The 26,922-nt window shown below is 37.1% G+C and overlaps 1 protein-coding gene across 2 annotated transcripts in view; it reads left to right on the top strand.

Moving 5' to 3' along the window:
• Positions 1 to 26,922, top strand: part of PTPRN2 (protein tyrosine phosphatase receptor type N2) — a 4,238,418-nt gene that overhangs the window by 4,176,755 nt on the left and 34,741 nt on the right. For both annotated transcript variants that reach the window (XM_044062029.1, XM_044062028.1), the window contains exon 22: positions 19,575 to 19,648. In XM_044062029.1, the coding sequence (XP_043917964.1) occupies positions 19,575 to 19,648 (74 nt within the window). The remainder of the gene's footprint in view (positions 1 to 19,574; positions 19,649 to 26,922) is intronic.

Below are 26,922 nucleotides of genomic sequence, written 5' to 3'. Positions count from 1 at the left end.
CACACTTGCTGATCCTTGCTATCTGCTGAGCTGAGATTGTCCCTTAACATAAACACATTCTACTCAGGTGCATATTCAGAGATGCATCATACACATAGACTTGGCTACCCCTTATAGGTAAGCTTATGGTTTTATGAATCTCTCCTTATCCCTGAAACACTAGTAAACTTAGACTGACAACTGAAACATGACCCAGCACATTCAACTCACCAAATGTGAGTATATCGAAAGCTGTGACTCATCAAGACATACACTTAAACTGTACTTAATATCTCAGTCTCCCTCTTTCTCTGACTTGCTCTTCATGCTATTTTTCTGCATAAATGTAGCATCTGTTGCAGAACCTATATACATATGTATGTGCAACACATGTGCTAGTTTTGGGATGATTTTTCATTTCCATCACTCCACTAGTGTATGTGCACACGGTCATACTCAGTGATTATATACATATGTATATGCAGCACATGTGCTAATTTTGCCATGATATTTCATTTCCATCACTCCACTAATGTGTATACACATGGCCATACCCGGTGATTGTATACATATGTATATGCAGCAAATGTGCTAGTTTTGAGATGATTTTTCATTTCCATCACTCCACTAATGTATGTATACATGATCATACTCTGTGATTATATGCATAGGTATATGCAGCACATGTGCTAATTCTGCCATGATTTTTCATTTCCATCACTCCACTAATGTATGTGCACATGGTCATACATGGTGATTATATACCTATGTATATGCAGCACATGTGCAAATTTTGGGATGATTTTTCATTTCCTTCACTCCACTAATGTATGTACACATCAGGGGTGGCTCATGCCATCGGACTGCAGGGCTGCAGCACCACCAGCTGTGAAAAGAAAGAAAAAGAAAAAAAAGAAAGATTAACATTTTAAAAAATAAAATATTTTGCAATATTGCTTAGCTGCGAGTCTGACTGACTCGCTGTTAAAGTCCCAGAACTTGAACTGAGCGCTCATGTGTGCTCGGCGAGTTCCAGGTTTTAAAGAAAAAAAACTAGTTTCTGTAAGTCCGGCCTGCTGTAAAACCAGTCCAGATTAAGAAGAGAAGGCATCAGTGTATAGATGCCGAGAAGTCTATGCGGTTTGTAACCGCGGTAAAGTGGAAGAGGATAGGACTGCCAGGTCCGCAGTCACGTACATGACGTGGATGGCTACTGATTGGTTCTCGCTCTCTTCCCACGCTTTGCATGCTGGGAAAAAAGAGTGCAAGAAACCATCAGCAGAAGTACTTGTCTTTGGAGTTCGTAATCAGTACAAGGAAAGGTAAAGGCAAGAAATTTCATTTTTTATTTATTTTGTATAGACTCTTAAGAGCTCTCAGCATCTCAGCAGAATTTAATACTCACAAAAATGAATACATTAGTAAAACATATTCAGCAAAATATTGTGTGATGAACCTAAATTTACCCGGACCAATAAGTATAAAAGAATATTGACTAAACAACAGTATGAAAGTCTAAAATAATAGCAGTAGATTATAAAAAAATAATTCAGGAGTAATGCAGTCTGACAAGGCAAAATATACTTTTTAAAACGGTAAAGCAACCAGTATGGCTCAAATGCTACATCCAAGGTTATTTGTAGTGGTAGTTTATATATTTATATATTTATATATGGCATTAATTAGTAAGTTATTTCATTAGTTAGTTATAGGCTAGGTAACCCCATAAGTGTCTCTTTTCAGTGGAGTCTCAGGACCACTGTCTAGTTAAATGATTTGTTCAGTCACACACTCGACAAATGGAGATTGAAAAAAATTAAATGTAGCCCTTCATGATAAGTCTCATCAGCATCTCATTGCCCTACTCTGCTATACTAAGTGGCCAGATATCCTCTACTTATAGAATTTCTAATGGACTTACTCTAAATGCTCATCTGAGGCTAGGGACTTTTGCTTTCTGGCACTATGCCATCCGCACATGCTCAATATTATCGAAATTACATGTAGTAGGCATCAGCAAGGGCATTTTGTTTGTTAACACAAGCAGCAAAACCCCCATGACAGCCCTACATCTCTCAAAACCTGCACTTCCATAGGATGCCTGGTTTCCAGAAAGGATTCTAAAAAGGAACTGGGTTCCTTAGAATGCACCCCTCCCCCTCTTCCCCTAAAGAGAGTTGAGCTGTCAAAGTCAAACCACTCCACTACTCTCCTACACCATCTTCAGCAGGTGCCTGAGCTGTTACTTAAACTCGAGTCACCTGGAACTGTAGTCAAGGAATCATCCTTCTATACCAATGAAGTTGGCTCCACTTTGTGCCTAGATTTGTTGATGTACACATTCTGTTATCAGCAGCTGCTGCAAACCATGCTGTTATTTTTTTTCACGTTTTCCAAATCAGAATACTGATATTAATTCTCTATAATTTGCACACATTGGCAGGGTTGTACTGTATCATTTAAGGTGTGTACTTTGTCTTATAAATCCACACACTTTCAACTTTGACTACCTGAAAAAAAAGATTTGCATCCTTTGATGTACCAGCTTCTTTATTCAGTCTTCAGCTGTGCGACTGATTTTGTTTGATGTTATCATTAAATATAATTGTGTGATTGAATACTTGGAGAGCTAGGTCCCATCCTGGAAGGAACAAATCGGCTGTAGGGCTCTTACTTTCCAGGGGAATAAATGAGAAAGGAGATCCTGATAGTGAGGTAAGACAGCAAAAAAAAAAAAAAAAATCTAGTCACAAAGCATAAAATGAATATAGTTTCTGACAAAGCACTTAGGTAAACCACCATTAGCAGATTATATAGTTCAGCGTCTGTAAACGATGTAAATGTAACCATTCATGCAAATAACAGTCAGTACCTGATATTGTAACGTTTTTTCAAGTAGCCAGCAAGATTGCTTATGCTGCCTTTAGAAATCAATCCTCAGCTTACCTATAGTACCCATTTGGTTCTGGAATATGTGTTATATTATTAGGGGTACAAGACATCCTTTGCACAGGAATGCAGGGTATGAACTTTATCTTAATGTTCTTCCCAAGAACACCTGTGTATAAATTAGACTCACCCACCTTCACAGAAGCAAGGTATTTACATCAACATCAGCAATCTGTATTCAAGAGTGCCTCTGGATTATTACAGGAATGGCTAGGGGAGAATGGATTAAAAAGACAACAGCCTGTCCTCCATGCTGGGTTTGTAAATCCAGCGGAGCAGTCTGCATGCATGCTCAAGTTCCAATTCAGGGGTGAAAAAATATCTTTTTGTTGCTGGACTGTTTTTAAAACAGTCCAGATTGGGAAGACTGCAGGCATCATCGAAGATGCCCAGAAGTCATTGCGGTTTAAACTGCAGGAAATTGGAAGCCAACATGACTGTTAAGTCAGCAGCCTGTCACATAACCTGAGAATGTAATGCTGCTGCTAATTAGTCCAGTTACTCTCACACTCTCTTCCTGGCGCTTTAACTAGACATAGTTAAGTTGTGAGGGGAAAGAGCAAGAGACAGAGGAAATCCATCAATCAGATCAATCAAACTTTAAGGTAAGAGAAGCCAAGAAAGGCTATTTGTAAATTAACCACCCAAAAAAAATGATGTTCTCAGTTTTTTTTTTCTGGCAGGGCCAACCAGATACTAGTGGTGTGTGTGCTTTCGGGGCTGCTGTTGACTTTTTAATAAAATATGCCGGTAGTGTGTTGTGGAATGTGGATGCGTTTCTTCTTTTAATGTAATACACTGGCAGGGTCCAACAGATATTAGTGGTCTGTGTTTTAAGGTAATGTTGATGGGGTTTTTTTAATGCAGAATCCTGGCAGTGTGTTTTGTGGGCTGCTGTTGATATTTTTAATACAATAACCTGCCAGGGTCAACCATATACTAAGGAGGCAATGTGTTTTGGGGGCTGTTGATGGATTTTTTTAACACAGTATCCTGGCAGTGTCAGCCAGATCCTAGGGAGACAATGTTTTGGGTCTCCATGGATTTTTTTTTTAATATACTATCCATGCAGGGTTAATCAGATACTAAGGAGGCATTGTGGTTTGGAGGCTTTTTGACTGTGGATGTCTTTTTTCTAATAAAATATCCTGGCAGAGGTCAGACAGATACTAAGTACACATGTGTTTTGAGGACTGCTGCTGGATGATTTTTTTTTTAACTTAATATCTTTTAACTTTTTAACTAAATATCTTTTTTCAGGGTCAGTCAAGATAGATTAGGATGGTGTGTGGATGTTTTGTTGTTGAAACTCTGGCATTACATGACAAAAGTGTGTATGGGTGAACTAAAGTAAGATCACCTGCAAGCTCTTGACTCTGTGATGCAAAAGAAGTATAGTAATCTAGCCACTGAGGTCTCTCTCCATTATTTTAAACCATGTAGGCTCAAAGCAGATACTGTGGGTATGCAGTCAGGCTGGGGGGCTATGCCTAGTACATGTGAATGAAATAAAATGGTAAGCATGATCAATGTTGTTGGAAGCCAAAAATCCAAACAAACAAACCAAAGAAAGCAACAAAAGCAACCAAAGGAGTAGTCCACACAGGATTTGTTCAATGAAGTGCTTTTTGTCCGATTAGTAACTAGGGCTTCCTCAGATAAAAATGTCTAAAAACATCCCTACTTAAATACAAAAGTCACATGATCAAATTAGGATGATGACTACACACTTCCCTCCAAAAAAATAACCCTCTGTGTGCTTGAAACCATTTAGAATTACTTCAACTAAAAATAATAAAAAATTCAAAATATATTCAAAATACATAGCAGCACAACAACAAAATCTTAGTGGTAGCTCTATAACAAGCTAAAGTGTTACCTTCACTCTGTTTTTTGTGTATATGTAGGCAAATATGTACCCTTTATCTTAGCGAACTCTTCAGTTTTAAAAGACATAAAATAGAACACACCTCGTTTAATCCTGGGTAGCAACAGGCATTTAAACGAATTTACCACATCAATTCAAGTTTTTCTGATAATGAAGAACTGGGTCCACCCCTGATGTCCAGAGTAACTTGGTCAATGGCCCTAAATTTAATGTGTTTGATTAGAGGATGTGTGCCTAGCTAAGGCATTTTCAAGTTTTGCCCTGTTCATGCTATAAATGTGCTCATAGACACATTCTTTGAATTTGTGGTTAGTCTTGCCGACGTAGAAAGCTGGGCAAGTCTGACATTGGGCTAGGTACACAATCATCCTAGAATTACAGTTACATTTTTTAGTTGTAAAGTATCTTACATTTCTTATAATAAAGCTTTGGCTTATATCCATGTATTTGTAAAACCTAAATATTTCACACTTATACATGCCTGGGGGTCTCACTGAACTAGGGTTGTTGTTTTCCTACAAATTCTTCAGGTGGCACCCCCTCCTAAAAACCACTGAGGGATGCTCGCCTAACTTGTTTAACAGGTCTTTGTCACCCATCAACAAGTTCCAATTTTTGTTTAGAGTGTTTTTGATGTCTAATGCATCTATACTAAAAGTTCTGATGAAACTCAATGAGAACTTGTTAGTGTTCGTAGTGTAGCAACCTACATTGGTATTGCCATCACTTTGGTTTAACTCAACCTGTGTGTCACTGTGCACTCTATTACTACTCAGTAGTGGTTTATAAAAACCTGTATCCTGTGTGTCACTGTGCACTCTATTACTACTCAGTAGTGGTTTATAAAAGCATCTATTTCTTTTAGATTGCACTTCTTCAGTTAACTCCTGAATCAGTGAATCAGTGTAACCCCTCCTGAGGAACATACCCCTCAATATTGAACATTCTTCCATAAATTCTTCCTCTACTGAAACCATCCTTGTTGCTCTTACAAGTTGGCCTTTAAAAGTGACTGTTTCTGATGGAATGGGTGTGAGCTGGTATAATGCAAGAAGGCCTTTGAGTAGGTACTTTTCCTGTAAATCTTAGATAAGAGTTTCCCATGGATTCTATCTTTCCTCGGGTCAGTGTCTAAGTACGTCATGTTGTCTTGGTGAAAAGTGTAAGTAAACTGCAAATAAATTTGCTGCGTTGTTGAAATACCTAACTAATTCTAAAGCATCTCTTTCATCTCCTTTAAGGATGATAAAAAATGTCATCCAGAAAACGCATGTTAAAATAAATCTGTTCTTTGTAATATATTCTAACTTCCAATAAGCCATGACCAAGTTGGCAAAGCTTGCTCCACAAGTTGAACCCATAGCCACCCCAATGATCAATGTTGCTCCCAGTGTAACATAGTTCTGTCTCGAGAGGTCTTCTGCAGCCCCCCTTTGATTTGAAGTCACCAGCTGCCACTGGTATACATGATCATACTTGGTGATTATATCCCTATGTATATGTAGCACATGTGCTAATTTTGGGATTATTTTTCATTTCCATCATTCCGCTAATGTACGTACACATGTTCATACCTGGTGATTATATGCATATGTATATGCAGCACATGTGCTAATTTTGGGATTATTTTTCATTTCCATCACTCCGCTAATGTACGTACACATGGTCATACCCCGTGATTATATGCATATGTATATGCAGCACATGTGCTAATTTTGGGATTATTTTTCATTTCCATCACTCCACTAATGTATGTATACATGGTCATACCCCATGATTATATACCAATGTATATGCAGCACATGTGCTAATTTTGCCATGATATTTAATTTCCATCACTCCACTAATATGTGTGCACATGGTCATTGGGTATGACCATGTGTATGCACATGGTCATACACATTGATTATATTTAGATGTATATGCAGCACATGTGCTAATTTTCTGATGATTTTTCATTTCCATCACTACATTAATGTATGTACACATGGTCATACTTGGCGATTATATACATATGCATATGCAGCACAACTTTGGCATGATTTTTCATTTTCATCAGTTCACTAATATAGGTGCACATGATCATACTCGGTGATATTTCTGCATATCAGTTCTACAAATATGCAGGTGACAGAATTCTTAATGTACAATAAATCCTCCCAAACATTAAAGTAACCCTCTAGAGCAGTGTGTCTCTGTCTTTTTCCCTTCACTTTTATTTTATGCACATTTCCTTTATTAGCCTTATACTCTGCCATTCTTTCTTTGTTCCTAATGCATTGCAGGACTTTACCACTTCTTCATTGTGACACTACTTTATTCCCTCCATTTGTCTTCTTGAACACTGTCATCCTTCCACTTGTACCTCCTAAAGGGGTGCATCTATATGGCATCCCCTGATCCTGTCTTCCCATAAGCATTCCTGTATTTCAAAACCTACATTCTGCTTATATTTCCTAACTGTTTACTGTATGGATTCATAATATGATGACCCCGTCACCAAAGGACACCTGTCGGTCACAGACTGAAATCTTATGGTAGTCAGAATATGTACTACTAAGTCATATTGAATTTGTACCTCAAGAAAGCAGGAATGGACATAACCTGCAAAACTTTGGTAAACAACAAATATGCATTAGAGAAATGTCTTGCATACAAATAGAGAAACATTTGAGTGGAAAAAATGAAATTATAGAAAGTAAAAGGAAAGAAATTCCCTGCCAACCAGCAACAATCCCAAACTGAAGCATTTACATAATTTATGGATGGATTTGTAGATCCGGAATTTGGATTATTGAGTCATCTGAGGATGTACCCATTAACTACAGCTGAAATCATACTCGGAGGAAGAGACAGTTATTAATGATTTTGATGATAATGATGATTAATTGCCAGCATCTGGTTTACCTTTACCACTACTTCTTATGTTACATTGTATGATTTCAGCCTGTAGGTGATTGTAATATCTGCCTTGTATGGGCCATCATATATCTGTATGGTATTCCTGCATTCCTCCAAGCAAACTGAAGAACTTTTGTTTTTTCATTAAAGTATAGCTACCACTTATTTTGTAATCTAACAAGCCACCTAAGAATTGTTAGAGTCTTGCCTGCCCTGACCAGACCTCATGCATATGACTGTTTCTGCATGGATGAACTTCTGCACCAGACATTACTGTTGTCCTCTAAAATTCTTTACAAAGTAGTGTTACCTTTTAGGGCTTTCCATATATTCTGAGCTTTCAGTCATTCCTGATTCAGACTTTGGGTATGATATTGATTTTTTTTTTAAGACACTCATACTTATATCATCACATCTTGTTTGTTACATCTCTTTTTTATGTATTCTTTCTCATTCACTACTTCTAATACACAGGGTATTAAATTTCGCATTTTTTCATATCTACTATGTTGAGTAATACATCTCTTCAGTCTTTCCATCCATTGAATTTCCTAGTCTGACTCTCAGTTTAACGTTCTTTGTGATGCTATGATGTATTGTAATGCATTAGTTTTCAGTCTTTGGGTAGTAGATTTCACAGTTTAATACGTTTTAGATATGTCAGGTTTTGCTGTAGCAAGGTTTGGACTTCTGCTGTTCAATACTTTATAGTACTGTATGACAACTTTCTTCATTTTATACTTTGTTATGCTGAAGAAGATTAATTTTAACAATCTGTTTTTTCTATATTAATCGATTTATGTATCACTGTGAGCTAAGCATGTCGTAACAAATACGTTTTCTGCATTCATTTTCATTTTCTATGCCCTACACTGCACTGTCCCACACTTTTGATGTTTATAAATGAAATATCATTGGGCAGATATGACAGTTTTTGTGATGATAACAGCTAAGTAATATTCACAATGAATGACCAGTGTGTAAACCACTTTCTCCATTGTACCTGCCATTCTTAAAAAAATCAACCATTTATTTTGTTTAATTCATGTTGAAGAATTCTTCTTCCTGAGGACCTCCTTTTCTTATGCACACTTTTTATTTTTAAATACCAATCATCAGGGCCAGCTTTAGCAATTGTAGGCTCCAATTTGGACCATTTTGGTGGGGCCTCTCATCTGGCCCCCATTTGCCACCCCACTACTCTCCCCACTTACTGGCTCCTTGAACATTGTCTATTTCAGATTAGCTATTAAGAATGTATGCTATTACTGTCTATTAAAATAAAATAAAAGGTTTTTATTAGCTTATATTTTGTCATAAGAAGTAAACGACTTGACTCCTGGATTACCTCCAGTCAGACATCTTTTGTAGTTCCTCTGTCAGAGTCCACTTAACTTATTCAGGCACATTGTAAGGGAGATGTATAATGAGCCACTGAGGTCTTTTGTCTACCTGGTGTGTTATCAGGTAAGTGCACCCTGGCTTACCAGTAAACATTCTTCTTGTCTCCTGAGTTTGGTCTTATATTCTGATACAGTAAGTGGAGTGGTGCACACAACCAGAAGGTTAATCCAACCAGTTTTGGGTTGAAAACCCTATTGAGCACTCAACAATAGCACCCACCTGCTACAGGAGTGCAAGCTGTTAATACTGTGAGCCATACAGCAGGCATGAAGCTGCACTTTCTAATAATATGGTATCTAATAATACTACACTTGTAAGTACTAATAATACTGTACTTGTAAGTATTAAGAATACCGTGCTTGTAAGTGCTATGGGAGTAAGAGTACAGTAGGAAAATGTCTTGCACTTTGCTGGGACATATTTTAAATATTGCTCTTATTAACTTAGAAAGTTGTTTCAATAACATGATTCGTGTTTCCATTTATTTTCTGAAGGATATAACATCTGAAACGTATATGTCTGTCATTATTTAGTGACTTCAATCCTCAGTGATTTACCAAAGAAAAAACACAAATTTTATGAGGAACGGACCAAAACTACTAGCCAAAAATTTTAACATTCTGCAAAAATCTGGAGAGTTGATAGGTACGATGTTAATTAAATGTGAGCATTTGTTTTCCAGACAAAGATATTGCCAAAGTAGGTTGTCACACACACACACACACACACACACACACACACACACACACACACACACACACACACACACACACACACACACACACACACACACACACACACACACACACACACACACCTGGGATAAAAAGGGAACATTTTATTTCAAAACAGCTCCATCAAATAAGTCAATTGTTGCTTATGTTGCTAGCTAAATAGTGACATCCCTTAAATAATATTTAAAAGAAGAAGCGTAGGTACAGGTTCCCGCTGAAATGGCATTCACTTGGATAATGCAGTATGTGTCAACATTTTATTTCCTTTTGCAGTGCCAGAGGACTGCAGATAAAACAATGTAGGAACTAATAATTCACATCTATATATATATATGTAGAGTGCATAAAATACATTTTGCCGTTAAAACTAACAGTGCGTACCCTCCTTCCTTCATTTGTCATGGGAGATGCTTCATTTTCCTAGCATTTGTGCATGTTGCAAGAACCTCTAACCATTATTGCTGAAGTATCTCCTCCATTTCCTTTATCGTTTCACAAGTCTTACTGAGTAATAACTCTTTAACTTGTGAATTGAACTAGTATGAATCAAGCCCTGTTTCACGATCATATGGAGCAATGAATTTGAAAGGCAAATATCTTAGAATATTGATGTGCAGGTATAGATTTATAGCTTTTTTTTTTTTTCAGAAGAAAACTCAGGTCTCAACATAAATAATTCTGTTTAAAAATAATCATTAATGAAATACAGTGCTACATTATGTCAATCACTGGTTTTCAGTACTGAGAAGTGATGACTCACAAACCACTTCAGTGTGCCATTTCCTTATTTGCAGGCAACTCTCTATAATTGCTAGGACTGAGTTTACCTTACATTATTTTCACTCGCCCTGTATTATGGACGTTGAAATTTCATTATCCTGAAAAGTGCATTAATGTATGAAAAGGACTGTGTAGTATCAATTAGACTGTTCTGTGCTTGTCTGTAAAGTAACTATTTAACAAAGTAAATTACGGGTAGAAGACATGTTGCAATTTTATTCAATTTGTTAAGCAAACCTTGCCTGATGTAATAGAATATGTTGCATTAAACTGCATTCTGATTTATGCTTTAAAATAAGTTATTTTATGTGTACTTACAGAATTTAGCAGCAAAAGGCTGAGTCGTGAACAATGCAAAACAAACTCTTAGAGGGCGCAGCACCCAAGACTGAAAGCAAATTCTGTAATAAACAAAATGTTGCCTTTAAGCATTATTCCAAGCAGTGCAAATCAAGAGGAAAATATGGGGTTCAGCCTTTACTCCAAAGCAAAAACAGGATGAGAAAAAAATAAGTATATGTGAGGGGTGGTGTCAAACTTTTGTCACATGGGTATGGGGGGGTGCTACCCACTGCATTAACTTACTGTTATGGTAGTATTGTTGAACAGAAATATTTTCTCGTCATATAACATCTGAGCTTTTGCCTTTCTACCTTTGTGTTCTCTGATGTGAAGGTTTCCATACTTCATGAGTCTGTGTTCTGTGGTAAGCACTGTATTTGCAGTGTACTGACATGTTATTTTGATGGGTACAGAAACATCAGGCTCTGCTCTTCTGTCAGGGACAGTCAGGCTTTAGCCCATTATAAATGGAGGCTTCTTAACTTGTATAAACAGTGACAAGCTGTCTTTAATCTATTTTCATCAGCTGTATCAAAAAGCATTATCCTCTGAAAAGGAAGGAAGTAGTGCTTACAAAATAAAAGGAGCAATTTGCCTTTTTAATGCACTGCTGTTTTTCCATTTGATGTCACGCGAGTCTGCAGAAAAAGTTATACATGTGATGTGCAGTTAATATCCCACTGGACTGCCAACAATAATGTAACATCCTTTACTATTCTGGGTCAGTAACTAAGGAGCTTCAATCCTCACTACTGATTGCAATGTGAGACTGTTACTTAAACAGGAGTAATACTTCACAATTTCCCCTAAGAGCACAACAGGAACATGCTCAATAGCCTGGGAATGGACTGTATACTTCTGTCCACTCCAAATATAACCCCTCATTACACACTTTAGAGCAATGTGTCCCAGTTTAAGACGTCTGATACACTCACAATTAAGTAAATTAAATCCCACACATCCAAACACTTCTGGGAAAGCCTGACACAGATTTCCAGCTGTGCCCCTTCCCCAAAATAATACAATAACACGTTGCCACCAATCAGAGAGCCTTCATGACCTTTTAAAAGGGTGTCCAATTATGAAAATTCGATATTAAAACAAATGATAGCAAATAACCTAAGCAACCAGGCCTTCAGAGTGAACTGGGAAGTTATCAAGGCAAGTTTAAGCACTCTCAAATCACTAAAGAAAACACTAATTGACTACCCACAATGTACATTAACAAAAATATTTAATAATGAGCAAAATTATTACAAATATAAAACAGTAATTTCCAATAAACAAACATAATTCGATCACCTGGAAAATGAAATCAGTACTGAAGGATAGATATCCAACATTTAGAAAAACTCTGATTAGTTATAATTTCCTGAGTGAACACTCTCCCTGATCTAAACTAAATTGTTACAATAGAGCAAAGGCAGGCTTACTGTTCTTGGCGGGTCCTATTGGGTATCCACTGCACAGTGCATCTGTCAACTAGCAACTGACTTCAGGAAGCTCTTTTATGGTCTAGCCTAACTGTCACAACTGTTCCAGTTATAATTTTTGTTTCATATTTTGAAAAATCAACCAACTGGCAACTGACAACTGAACTGACAATTGTCTTCAGCAGGCTCTTTTGTAAACTAACCTGTCACAACTTTTCCAGTTCTAATTTTCATTTCATATTTTGAAAATCAACCAACAGCTGTTTACTAAAGTTCCTTCCTGTCTTCAGCTTCTGCAAGTAACACATAGCAACTGTCAACATTCCAATGATATCATCTGCAGATCAGCTGAATCTGAGATAGTTTCCCTTTAGAATCTCTCTTCACAAACATGCGCAGTTAGAAATATAAAAGGACATTGTTCAAGTCTTTAAAACATTTGGTACAAACAGATTATAAATCAACATGTAAGAACGTATTTACAATATCATAGCTAGTCATGCTGGCATACAATACACAGGACAATCTGAAATTATATACAAAAACTCAGCCAGACATGGTAGCACAGATGACAATGTCTAATTTCTTCACAATATAAATAAATATTTATTCTTTGTTGCCCAGGTTAGTCACATTAGTTTTGTGGTCTCTTTTCAGGGAAGACCCAAGGTGGTATTATACTTCTACTATGATATTAATTATATGATAGTAAGCATATAATAAGAAATAACTACAACAAATAGCCCATAATGTGTAAAACAAAAATATCTGATTTTAAAGTACAAAAATACAATTTTAAAATAAAATAATGCAATAAAATGGAACACTACTTATTATTCTGTAATTATATAATAATCACCTGTGCCTGTCATCGGAAGGATTTTATCTGCACATATATAAGGGAATAGTTATGGATCTGTAGAGTAACACCATTTCAGCTCAGCTACTACTGCTTCTGTTATGTGCATAGTGTAGTCATTTATCATAAATATGGCTATATAAGAAATACATCTTGGCCATCAGCTTCATACATATTGTAGCTCATCTGCATAGAATAATGTGTTGTACTGATCCATATCATTGGAATACTGTGGATAATTTAGCAGCTTGTAGAGGCCATTGCTACCATGGTGATACCATACTGTTGCATATCATTACTGCCAAATATGGCTGCCTCCCTGTTAGTGATCCTTTTTTCTCCCTTAATCAGAATGAATATCATGTGTTGCATGCTAGTGCACTGTCCTGCATTTGTGTTATATAATCTGCTCCAGTCATGTAGTGCAGTTTGGATAGAGGGAATTTTAGCAAGGAAGCAAGCAAATGGGTTCACTGTTGTCAGAGTAGTGTGTCTGTTACGTAGTAACAAACATCTGTTTGATTCTGTTGATTCATGCCATACATTGACACATAGTAGAAAACATCTGTTTAATACTGCTGATTCATGCTGTCTGACACATAGCAGCAAACATTTGTTTGATACTGCTGATTCATGTTTTATGTCTGACACATAACAAGCATCTGTTTGATACTGCTGATTCATGCTGTTTGTCTGACACATATTAGAAAACATCTGTTTGATACTGCTGATTCATGTTTTATGTCTGACATATGACAACAAGCATCTGTTTGATATTGCTGAATCATGCTGTATCTCTGACACAGCAACACACATCTGTTTGATACAGCTGATTCATGCCATATGACTGACATATAACAACAAACATCTATCTGTATGATACTGTTGATTTGTGCCGTACATCTTACAAAATAACAAACATCTGTTTGATACTGCTGAGTCATGACGTACCTCTGATACATAGTGACAAACAGCTGGTTGATAATGCTGATTCACATCTTCGCTTGTGCCGTTGTCACACAAATGTGTCATTACATTCTGTACCAAAACAGAGGTGTTTTTAGCAGTAATGAGTGCCACAGACTTTTATATAGGTACATTTCAGCACACATTATTCCATTTCAGTTGAGATAAATGGATTATTTATTAGCCGTTCACTTCACCTGTTGGATCAGGTATACTGTATCTGTAATTATTCTACAGATTAATGAACATTCATTTGATGTGCCCATATATTTGACAGTTTCATCACCCACTAGGGTAGATATATACACAATGAAAATAAAGCTTAAAGGGTTGTTTGTAAAGGGTGAAAGCAAAGGGTTAACAATTGTGATAAAACAGGTATAAGTGACACAATAATATACTAACATGCAATTCAAGAATGACAATTCATTACATCATTCTGTCTCTCTGCTGTACGGTATGTCCATTTGAAACACAGTCCATGAACAAATACCAGATCATGGATCGGTATTTGTTCCAGTCATAATTTTAAAAAGATGCTTTGTCTTTAAGAAAATCAAATACTGCAATGAATGCATGTTTTAATCTGGCTACTGAGTGCAAAGTACAAAGTTAACAGATGTGTGTATCTTAATTTTTCTGCTTTTTCTTTGCTGATAGTGTTAGTCATATAAACTGTAAGGCCATCCTTGCATCCTATGCCTGAGCATAGCCAATCTGATCCTAGCTGTATCTCATTCCAATGTAACCTAACAGAACCATAATCATTTTAGAAACATCTGTGAAGGAAAAGATTTGTTATGCTTTCCAAAGACACTAGGCCAAGAATCGCAAGAGCATACATGACATGATGTCTCAACTGTTTCACTAAAGCAGGCTATTTTCTGTTAAATTTGTGTTCTCTTTACCTTCAATTATCTTAATATTTATTATATCACAGAGTGTTGTCACTGGTGAGGCTTTACTGCCCGAAGAGAAGCTTAATATTAAAAAAAATATGACTTCAATGGACATTATTATTGAAACAGCAAAGAACCAAGCTACATTCAATGAACTTGAAAAAGCCATTAAAAGCCGTACTTCTTGAGGAACGCAAAATTTATTTAAATGCTGAATAACAAATGTTTTTCGTCTAGCACGATGGTTAGACTTCATCAGAAAGCAAACGAAAAAAAGTAGTGACAGTTAATATTAAATCTATATATAAACTCCCCGCCAAATACTACGATAACACCACTCCTTCTTAAAGGCATAAACCCATAACATATTAAAAACATTATGTTATTTGAACGATAATTTGAACAATCTAACTTGTATTAAAATAAATCGTAAAATATGACTAATTACAATTGCCTTATGCACATCTAAACCCAGCAACAACCATACTTAGACGAAAAACGTTTGTTATTCAGCGTTTAAATAAATTTTGCGTTCCTCAAGAAGTACGGCCTTTAGCGGCTTTTTCAAGTTTGTTTTCATTCTGTTTGTAGCAGTTTACATTCAATGAACAGCAAACATGAAAATAAATATTGCTTAAAGTTTAAACAAACATATGTGAGTCCAAATGCTGTTGTCAATGAAAATACAGACTGTCTTATATATACAAGATATATGATATACAATACATAGATCTTACAATATAGATGTTTTGTAATTATATGAGATGTACTATATAATGTTGATTCCAGTATCAAATTTGTGAACAAATTCAAGTTAAAATAATTTCACTTCTGTACGTTCAAACCCAGAAGTAAACTAAAAGTAATCTTCTGGTAAAAGATACTGCACTGCCTAAAGGACATCACTGTTTCTTGCTGCCATCAGTTCAGGGCGCCTTTTAAGGCTAATTACATAATAGTACATTGTGGCTTGTAGTTAAACCAGTTACTAATCAGGGAATGTTACCCTGCAATGCCAGAAGAGAATTCTTGTATGAGGGAACAACCTCCCGGTTCCATATTAGTGACTTGAAGGCTTTATACATGTTATGTAGATGCATATTATTAGTTTCTGGAATGCTTTAATTTGCTAAATAAAAAGAAAGCATTGTAAAAATGGTTTTGTTCTTGAGATGATAAAAGTGCTGAGGAAACAGTGTGTTGTTCATATGGTTACAACAGTACAATATTGCTATGGAAATATAACATAAGATGCATTGGAGATGTATTGGAAAACTATGATAGTTATGAAAAATGTCCTGTATGTACAGAATAGCAAACATTTTATTATACTGTCCTGTAAGGTAAATAGTGCACTATAGAATGGCCCTTCAGCCTCCTCCCTCACAAATCCTGTTAAATGTTTGTCAGTCGGGCCCACCATTTCTTTTTCTGTTCTTCCATGCAGAAATGCATGCACTGTTGCTTTCAAAGGACAGGTCAATATGGGTGGAAATCTTTATACATTCCAATAGGCAGTGCAATAGTGCTAAGGTGGATCTATAGAAATAGACTGCAGAGTTCACTTACCTTTCACCTCAAATGACCCAAGTCCTCATCTCAGTTTCTGGTAGACAATATTGACCATCAGAAAATCAGCCTCGTGCATTCTGCTACAGTTCAGTACAACAATACAACTGGCAGGATTTTGTCAAGACTGGTTGAGAACGCACTGCCGAAGCTGAATGAATTGTTTGTTTGGAAGAAGATGGAGTGTCGCAGCTTTCTGCACAGACTGGAAATTTGTTCTTAATATGCTTTCCTACATATGCTTCTTCTAATGTTTATCACACTGTGCCTTATTTGCAAACTACCTACTCTTTTTTGTACTTTGCTGTTCTTTTATCTCTGTAAGTAGTGTTTGATTATACATTAATTATTTGTGACAATGTACTTCCCACTAACTGGCTGGTGGAGGGTTTGACCCTTGCTCCCCTGTTTTCATGGCGTGTACACTGACACTAACATAGATCATCCATGGCACTAATATTTGTTACTAGAGTATCAAACTATGTCTCTCCTTTTGTTAGGGTGCTTGTCTGATTTTACTACTTGAGAACACTGCTTGGATGCAATCTTTCATTTAAGGAAGTATGTTCAGTTAAACTCACTCCAGTGAAGTCCATGTGTGCTTTTGCAAGTTACTAACAATTAGTCCCAGGTTTTCTTTCCTTCTCTCCTTATTTTTTTCAATAAATATAGACTGAACATTGGTATTGTTCATGTAACATGGTTCATCTGTCTATCCACAGCCCCTTTTCCCATTTTTGCACATGGGGTTTGGGGTGTCACTTCAACAGTCACATCATCTAGAGCCAGTGTTCACCCTGCCAGGTGGTTAGCACTGTCACAGTTGTTCTTCCACAACATACACACACACTTGCACCAATAGCCAGTTTAGAGATTCCAGTCCACCTACTGCATATCTTTGAAATACGGGAGGAAACTGAAGCACCCAGAGAAAGACAACACAAAGACAAGAAGGGCATGCAGAACCAGGGAACTTCTTGCTGTGAGCTGACAAACTTGATAACTGCTGCACCATTATGCATGTTATGTGGTTGTAATGCTTAAAAACCATGCTAACACATAAAAGATATCCTGTTGTCATCATTACACTGCTCCACAGGAGGTTTCTGTCCTCCATGAGCTTGCCTTAGGACACCTGCGTTACTCTTTGACAGGTGTACAACCGCAGTTAAACTTCCCACCTGACACTGTCCCCGGAGTGGGTCGCACCCTGGTGTTGGAGCCAAAAGCAAGAGCCCTGGTGGGGCTCGCCCCCCCCCCCCCGCCTCACCGGATAAGTGAAAAAACGATACCTTATTCTGTCTACAGTGCATGCAAAAGGAGTTTTTTTACAAATAACTTCCTTTCTAAACTATTGCAATGCATCTTACCTTGGACTTTGAGATGATGACCTTACCTGACTAGGTGTGCCAAATTCCATAGCTAGAATTTTGGCTGCTCTCCCTTTTCCAGGTAGATAACTCTTGTCCTGCAGTGTCCACAGTGGTTATAGGCACAGCCAGACTAATTTCTAGATTTCTCATCCTTACTGTCTGGCCCTGCATCACTTGGTCCTGTCTATTTATAGGACGTTTTGTTGTCCTAAACCTTGGTGAGGCCATTCAGCTCCTCATATGAGTGACTAATAGTTATTCCTAGGACTCACTCAGAGGTCTCAGGTAAGCAGTTATTTGATTAATTTATGCCTCTCCAGTGGAATCAGCTACCTTCCCTAAGAGGAGCATGTGATACTGAGGCCTCATTCTGAATGTGCCTTCAGTATCATCTGTTTTACTTAACCCTTAGCTGAGGACTGCTTTTTGCCAATATGATTTATCTTAATTATTTATTTCAGTAAATGTTAATTGCACTTTGTATTTATTCAGTTGTACAAATACTTCTGCTGTTTGTAATTATTATATTTTGTGTGATGCTTATATTTAAGCATCGTAATAAACAGATTAAAGATATTAGAATAAGAAGAAAGATCACTATAACTGAGCCACATTTTTAAATTAAAACCTGTGCACTGATAACCTTTACTAAAGCTAATACACCATGTGCTGTTCTTCATTGTTCTTGCTGTTTATTAAAACTAAATAAAAGTAGTTATGGTGCTTTACTGTTCATGGTGCTCATGAAAAAATATATATATTTTAGGAGAATGCTAAATGTGACTGCAGTACTAGATATCCAGTAATATTTAGTATTGTACTGGTCAGGTTGTTCTAGCTGTGTATTTATAATGTGCTACATAGCCATGCTGTTTCCCTTCATTTTCCCCTAACATTCTCATTAGTACATTGAATCACTACGTATCTGCTTATGCTGTCATTACTAGTGAATTTGTAGTTTAATCTGTTGGACATTCTGTAAGTAACTGCTCAGTATTGATTATTTTGTTGCAGCATACACTAGTGTTTTGCGTTCCACAACGTATCTTTCTGATTTTCTGATTTACAGTTGTTTCCATTGGAGTGTGTGTGTGTGTGTGTGTGTGTGTGTGTGTGTGTGTGTGTGTGTGTGTGTGTGTGTGTGTGTGTGTGTGTGTGGCTGGGTATGTAAGGGTATGTGGTTAATGCATGCATGTGCTTGTTTGTGTGTGTTTATCAGAAATGTGCACGCTATTCCACACAGATTTGAAAAATTTAACTCACACTAAAAGAAGTTCTTGCAATAAAATAAAATACACAATAAATGAAGTGGTCTAGGTATGCATTTGGTTTATTTAAAATTTCAAAATAAATAAACTGACCTCATTGCAGAAAGCATACTGATTACTTTCACTTAATGTATCAGTGTATATAGAAGCATAGAAAGATGAAAACAGGTATATTCAGGATGAATTATTCAGTAATGTGATCTCACCCTAATTTCTATGGTTTCTTGCAGGTGCTAAAGAGATTGATATCGCTGCTACCCTGGAGCACTTAAGGGACCAGAGGCCTGGCATGGTCCAGACAAAGGTACAGCCTCTGACTCTAGCATGAGTTTCAATGCATTTAATCTTCTTCACATCAGTTTTATAGTGAAAAAGACAGGGGCATGACCTTTATTGCAGTGACTGCTAGCTGCATGTTCTGCTTATTTCTATGTTGTGCCACCCAAGGTTTATTAATGCAGAGCCGCGATGTGAGCCACCTCCTTTATTTGCTGCTTGTCTCTGTTTTGCAGGCATTTTTCATTGTTATAACAAAAAAGAAAGACAAAAATAGCAGACTGCAGCTTAGTTTGTTAATCACTGCAAATTAAAATGTCACTCCTGAAAGGCTTTTTAGTTACAGGTTATTTCTTAACAACAAACTTACCACTGTACACCAGTTCATACAGTTTTTACAATAACAGAATATTGTCAAATTAGGATGGTAAGATACATGGAATAAACAAATGCTGTCTTAGAAATGTTTTAATAGCACTGCTCAGATCAGCAATCTTTAAAAGTGAAATTTATTTTAGCTATCAAAATAATTAAATTCTTTTGTGTGGCATGAGAAACTTTTCCTGCTAGACTAGTAATGCATGTCAACAAATTGATTTCTGCACTGTCTAATGAATTTATTAGCTTCAGAGCATTTTACAAATTCAAACAAAGAACCTCTTAAGACTGTTAGAGTGCAGTAATATTTATTTATTTATTTTATTTATTTATTTGACATTTGTTGACCTGGTTGGTCCAGCTGGGACAGAGCCCTTTTTCAGTGGAGACCCTTGGAGAAAAGCTCCACAGTTAATACAAACACTGATACCTACAATAGATACATTGATACATACAGTACATACAAATGTAAGTAGATATATACAAAAGCAGGTTAACATGAATGGTAATTAGTTTGTACATAGCATGTACCGTGCAGAGTATAAAGAAATAATACAGATAACATTTACAGGGCAATGAATAGCGGTTATTGTGTAGTAAAACGTGGGTAAGTGTGAGTTTCTAAGCTTAGTCATTCTACTGTTGAAAGCTATACATCAGTACAGATTAATCTGGCTGAGAGTGGAAGAGGAGGTTGTAGGAAACGATTTTATAAGAGTGAAAGGTTAGAAGTAGAGAGTTAGGCAAGATGGCTTGCAGAGCTGAACAGGAGAGAGGTTAGGAGGAAGGTTGGAGTTTCACTGAAGTAGGAGAAAGGTGAGAGATGGGTGCCCTAGAGAGATGGGACAGTCAGGTGGGAGATATACTGCATACATTGCAGATACAGATTTAATACATTACAGAACTGTAGCATTACTGCTTATGCAACTTCTCTTGCAAATGACTTTCCTGCCAAACCTTTCAGTAAGGTAGAACCTGAATACGGAAACAGCATGGATGGTGTCCTGGCAAATGTTTACTTCACAAGGCATGCAGTCAGCTGCAGACCACAAATGAAAACAGTAACCAGGAAAAGAATGAAGAGGCTTGCTGCACAAGTTTTCCAAAAAGAGGCATGCAAGCTGTATATGATCTGCTTCAAGAAAAAATATCTGTGGCATCTGGCATCATCGAATAAGCATTTCTGTGTTAAACTCATTTAAAGGAGCATTTTCAGGTGACCAGTATGATGACCTGGGCAGACTATGATTTGGAATAATTGTGACTTGGTAGAGAAAGAATTTTAACAGAGAATCATATTATTGTTTTTAAAGGCAGCATACATGCATATAAGGCATATAAGGCAGCATTTCAAAGAGCAACACAAGACTAAGGGAAACTGAGCTTTGCTTTTATCAACCTTTACTACAAGGAAAGTGAAAACACCAATTAAACATTTTTCTAGTCTGGAAGCCCCTCTACCAAGAGCTTCTGTTCCAGGGAGTGCTTCTACTATACCTTTACCACTTTAAAAACTCCTACTTTGAGATCACAAAAAAACACAATGTGAAAAAAACAAGGGTTTGTCTTTGTATTAATACTATCTATAACTGCAAAAAATAAGGTTTGGTTTCTAGTTTACTTATTCTGTGAATCCCTGTCAGTCTCCTTTCATCTTAGTCTCAGCATGCAAAAACTGGGCTGTCAGTACGGTGATATACCATAACATGTAATCAGTGTAGCTGTGTATACTATGGCCCATACATGTATCATTCCTGGGATTAAGATTTAGATTTATTGATTGCATGCTTGTTTTGTTTCTGTATCATTAATGGAGTTCTTTCTTTGCAGACATTTAAACTGTTCTTATTATCACAAAATACCAACCATGCCTCTCCCCTACTTCGGAACAGTTGTGGTTTATCATTAGAAGTAAGAGTTGTTGACCAGTGTGAGTAATTCATGCTGCTAACTATTCATATAGTATCCATGCTATGGAGGCTTTAGTATGCAGTTTACATTAAGTATTTGATACTTTCAGCTTGTAATTGCTACTTTTCCAGGGTAATGAATTATTCAGAATAAGTGTCCACGCCACTATAATACTTTGTTTCATTAGTTCAGCGCCTACTTAGTAACAGCCCTGTGTTTAAAGTTTGCAAAACTATTTGCAAATTGAGTTTCCTCTCTTGGTGCAGAATGTCCTGCTACCCTATGCCTTTAACAAAGTTAACAGGTTCCTCATAGAGATAATCAGCACTAGGGTTGCCACCTTTTCAAATGGCCAAATTGGGACATTTTCGGAACACACATCAGATTTTACAGGCCGACACATACCCACAGTCAGTACAAAGGATAGAACGTTACTTTTTTGCCTAAATAAAAGCATATTCTTGTAGCGGTTTAGTTGCTTGTTCTGTTTCTTGTAACATTTAGGTATTTTAGATACAGAAATAATTATGTTATGCAACTATTACATAACATATGGGACATAATTATGTCCTATAATCTCAGGACATTTGCCATTTTTAATATTTTTGGTCAGGACACAACTGCCCAAAGAGGGACTGTCCCTCGCAAAGTGGGACAGGTGGTAACCCTAATCAGCACATGTTATCTGTACTGAAGATAAGACAAGAAAGGAAAAACTAAAAAAGGAGGAGAATATAGACAAGTTCCTATGAGGTGCATTGACGTTTTAAGGGAAAGCTTTTCAGTCTAGGGGAGAGTTAGTGGGTATAGATGGGACAGTGGGGAGTAGGCGACAGTGAGTTGGTAAGTTAATGTGTGATTAGTACATCTATGGGAGTGTTAAAGAGTTTGTGGATAGTGGGTAGGGGAAAGGAGTTAGAATATGTCAGCCAGGTGCTAGGCAGTTACAAGTAACCTGTGATAATATAGGAGGTTGGATAGTGGGTAGGGGAAAGGAGTTAGAATATGTCAGCCAGGTGCTAGGCATTTGCATGTCCAGGAGTTGTTTAGGTGGGAAATAAGCTGTTTTTTGAAGATGGTTTTGTTAGGTTGTACCATGAGTGAGGATGTTAAATCAACAGTCGCTGCAATGGTGTAATCTCTAATTAACTGGAAGACCAAAAGTGTGGTATATGTTCTGACGTGTAAGCTACATCTGGGTAGGTTATCTACTAGTTCAACAAATCTCTTAGATTTCCCAAATTTTCAGGGTTCTTCCTCTGTTTACTTCCAAATCTTGCTAAGTCTTAAAGATTTGTGATTTTGTGGAAAAAAGACTGAAAACTAAGCTAAGAAAATAACAATAGTAATTGAATAATTTTAAAAGCATTGTCACACAAGTCTTTTTATTGCAACAGCTAAATACTAACAAAAATGTGCCCCTAACTTTGAGTCTTTGTCCCAGCTATTCTACATACCAACCCTAATTTGAAGTGACTAGCCTAAGAAATATGCAATAAAGTCACTGGGCTACTGTATTTTTAATAAATTATACCTGATTATTGCTTTGAAGTTCAGAAAAATTATGTAAGGAGTTTAACATCTGTATTTTTGCCACTATACCAATTTTTAATCATGTTTTCAACTATTTTATTGCTCTGTAACAATACGGTAAACCATGTAAAGAGTTTAACATTAGTTTTGTATGCTTACCAGTACACCAATCGTTTAACATTTTCAGCTATGTTATTGTTCTGGAACAGTCTGCAGCTGGAAAATTTCAGTTGTTGGCTTCATAGTCAATGTGCACACCGCTTACTCCTATAACTGTTTCACAAGTTATATACTAATACAATAGTAAAAATTGCAGCATCCGTGTTACTTTATAGAACTAAAACAAGCTGCATCCCATATTTTCATGTAGCATCCACATTGTTTCCCTACTGAGATGTTTTCTGTGAGTTTGATCTACAGGTTTAGTTTCAGCAGTGCATACAATCAGCTGTATAGGCATTGTATTCCTGTAGAGTAGAGCATAAATTCAGGAATCCTTTCCAAGTAATACATTTTAGTAGACATACTGACAGACACCGAGGAGATTCTGTTCTACTTATGATTAAGACTGCAACTATAGTCATTAATGGAGCAAGTATGAAAGGAAACAGGGAAACTAATGATTTGCATACTGAAATAAATATCCTTCATTTCAATGTTTCTCTTCTTTAGCAGGGCAGATCAGAAAATGTGTTTATAACACTGTTATTAAAAGTTTATGTTATCTGCTACACTTAAAAAAAAAGAACTTAAAACTGTATTTAATTTGGTACATTCAGTGCTGCCATGACTGTTTTCAATGTCTGAGAACTTCAGTTTCAGTATTTAGCATGGAAAAGAATAAAATAAGGGCAGGCACATTTCCTTCTGGAAATTTCCGTCCTGAAAGCAGCTGTTTGAATTTAAACTGCCTTTGCACTAATCACGCCACCTAATTAAAATCAGAGCTAGTATGAATATGTACATAACACATTAGGTTAGTCACATCAAAGGTAGAACAGGAGAATGTTCAATAGAGTCTCTCCTTTTCAATGATGCATTAGTCAGTGAATGCAGAATAACCTCTTACTGCTTTAATATATCTGTATTAAAAGCTGATGAAATACCCCCTCTCAGATTGTCCAGGAGAACTGTTTTGTTTCACAAGCTGTTTTGTCCCTTTTATTAAAGGCTGATCACCCCTCAGGCACAAAAGATGCTTTACAATCAGAGACAGAGGAGGCAGGCTGCCTTGTTAGCAGCAGGGCTTTTCTTATTTCAAAATGTTCAGGATTTGTAACAAGTAAAAAAAGTCCAACAGCTTTCTTCTCAGATGTTTCTCACTGCTGAAGCAAATTACTTCCAACTTCTTGAGTTTTCCTTGAAAATCTGCCAACATGTAGGCACACTTGGAGGTCTCTTCTTTTCATATTCAGCTGTCAGCTATCAAAGTATCCAAGTAATTATTTGGACTGCTATTGTACTAGGTCAAAGAAAAAACACAATTTATGAACATACAGCAGATAATCTGTGAGTGCTAGAAGTATATAAGGTACAGAGTAATAGGACAAGTGAATCTGCATCCCTGCAGTTTATCACATTCCTTTCATTTGTATGTTCTGTTATATCATCATTTATATAGAAAACACATTTTTCTTGAATAATACATAAAATTATGCTATTTACAGTTTAATTAAATATCTGTTCAATTGTGTGATATGTTAGTAAATGCACAACAGATGAAACTTTTTGAATAATAAACATTGACATGCAAATATGTTACACACAGAGGTAAAATATCGCATGCAAAATGTGATAAAAAGTACATTTCTCTAAAAACATAGATTAACAATAAATATGTGTATATGAACAAAAAAAGTACCTTCACTTTTTATGACAGTCTCCATTTTTCATTTTGCATTAATGATCTTCCTCAGTACCCACCAAGCCCTCCGTTAACTCTAGCACAGAGGGATCTTACTGCCACCTGAGGATCTGAGAAAAAATTGAGCTGCATGGTTTTAAAATTCTCCTTTCACAGTAACACTGCTTTCCATATAAGCAGCAAATTCATACTGGTGATGACATTGCGAACTTCTTATGCACCTTATCCTTCTGCCTCTTTCACTGCAATACACTAGACAACAAAGCAGACTACCTCCCATCTCTGCCATCCTGGTAACACTGGTATAGAACTGGCAATCACTAGTAACAACTGAGTCTTCTAGCCAGAAAATGTCTATTACAGCTTACTATAAATAGCTGTCATACCCCAAAAATCCTCCAGTTTGTTTGTCTTTTCGACTTTTCTCGGTTAGGGGTCACCACAGTGGTACTCCGGTCCGCTAATGATTGGCAGTAGATTTTTATGGCACCGAGTTTCCAGCCTGACGCCCAACCTTCAGCGAAGGCACGCCCATTCACGCATGTCTTTCGGAGGCCACTCGACCTATCCCTGATTTTCCTCACCCACTGATGCTTCTTTATTCTGCCTCTAGTAACATTGCTTACCTACCTGATCCACTTCATCGCTGGATGAACAACCCTATAAAAAGCTTAATAGGCATACAAGCTCCATTGCCTGTCTTGCTCTGCCCTCCATGCACCTTTTGACTTTCCATAAAACATCACTGACCTTTCGGATTATGACGTTGGAAGAGTGGAGTGTAATGTACTACATCCCACATCATCTTAGTTACCAGCAGGTGTAGCAGCATTGATAGCTGCTCTTCCCTGTATCCTCGCTAAGAATTGCCAGTACTTGGCACATGTTCTGAAACAGACACTTATCCTGGTGTGCCCTAGCATTCCACTTCAAAATGATAAAAAAAAATCATGGATATAATGAGCCCTCTCATACCCATTACTTGTCACAATCAAGATCGTCCCCACCTATTGCTGACTTACTCAGGCTGAGCAGAGCTACCAGCACACTATGAACATGAATGAATCAATGCAAAATCTGTACTATCTGTATCCCTTAATTCTTCCACTTGCCTGTAATGATTTTGAAGAAATGTAAGTGCCACAGTCATATCATGCTTAGTAAGCCCAGGTTTTCTGTATCCTTCTGTCAGTTCCACAGTACTTCCTGGTTTCCAGTATCCGTGTGTCAATATCACAGTATGCATGAGGTCCCTGTACACCTCTGTCAGTGCCACAGTAACTCTGAATTCCCTGTATCCTTCTTTCAATACGACAGTAAGCTTGGGTTGCCTGTACCCCTCTGTGAGCACCACAGTGTTCCTCTATCAGTGCTGCAGTAAGCCTGTGTTCCCTGTATCCTTCTTTCAGAACCACACTAAGCCTGGATTCCCTGTACCCCTGTGTGAGTGCCACAGTAAGCCTGGATTCCCAGTGTCCTTCTATCAGAGCCACAGTAAGCCTGGATTCCATGTAACCCTCTATCAGCACCACAGTAAGCCTGGATTCCCTGTACCCCTCTGTGAGTGCCAAAGTAAGCCTGGATTCCCTGTACCCCTCTATGAGTGCCACAGTATC

Source organism: Protopterus annectens, chromosome 2.part1 (assembly GCF_019279795.1).
Source record: "Protopterus annectens isolate FY-2018-M chromosome 2.part1, PAN1.0, whole genome shotgun sequence".
NCBI classification, from domain to species: Eukaryota; Metazoa; Chordata; order Ceratodontiformes; family Protopteridae; genus Protopterus; species Protopterus annectens.
This window is presented reverse-complemented; position numbering and strand designations above follow the sequence as displayed.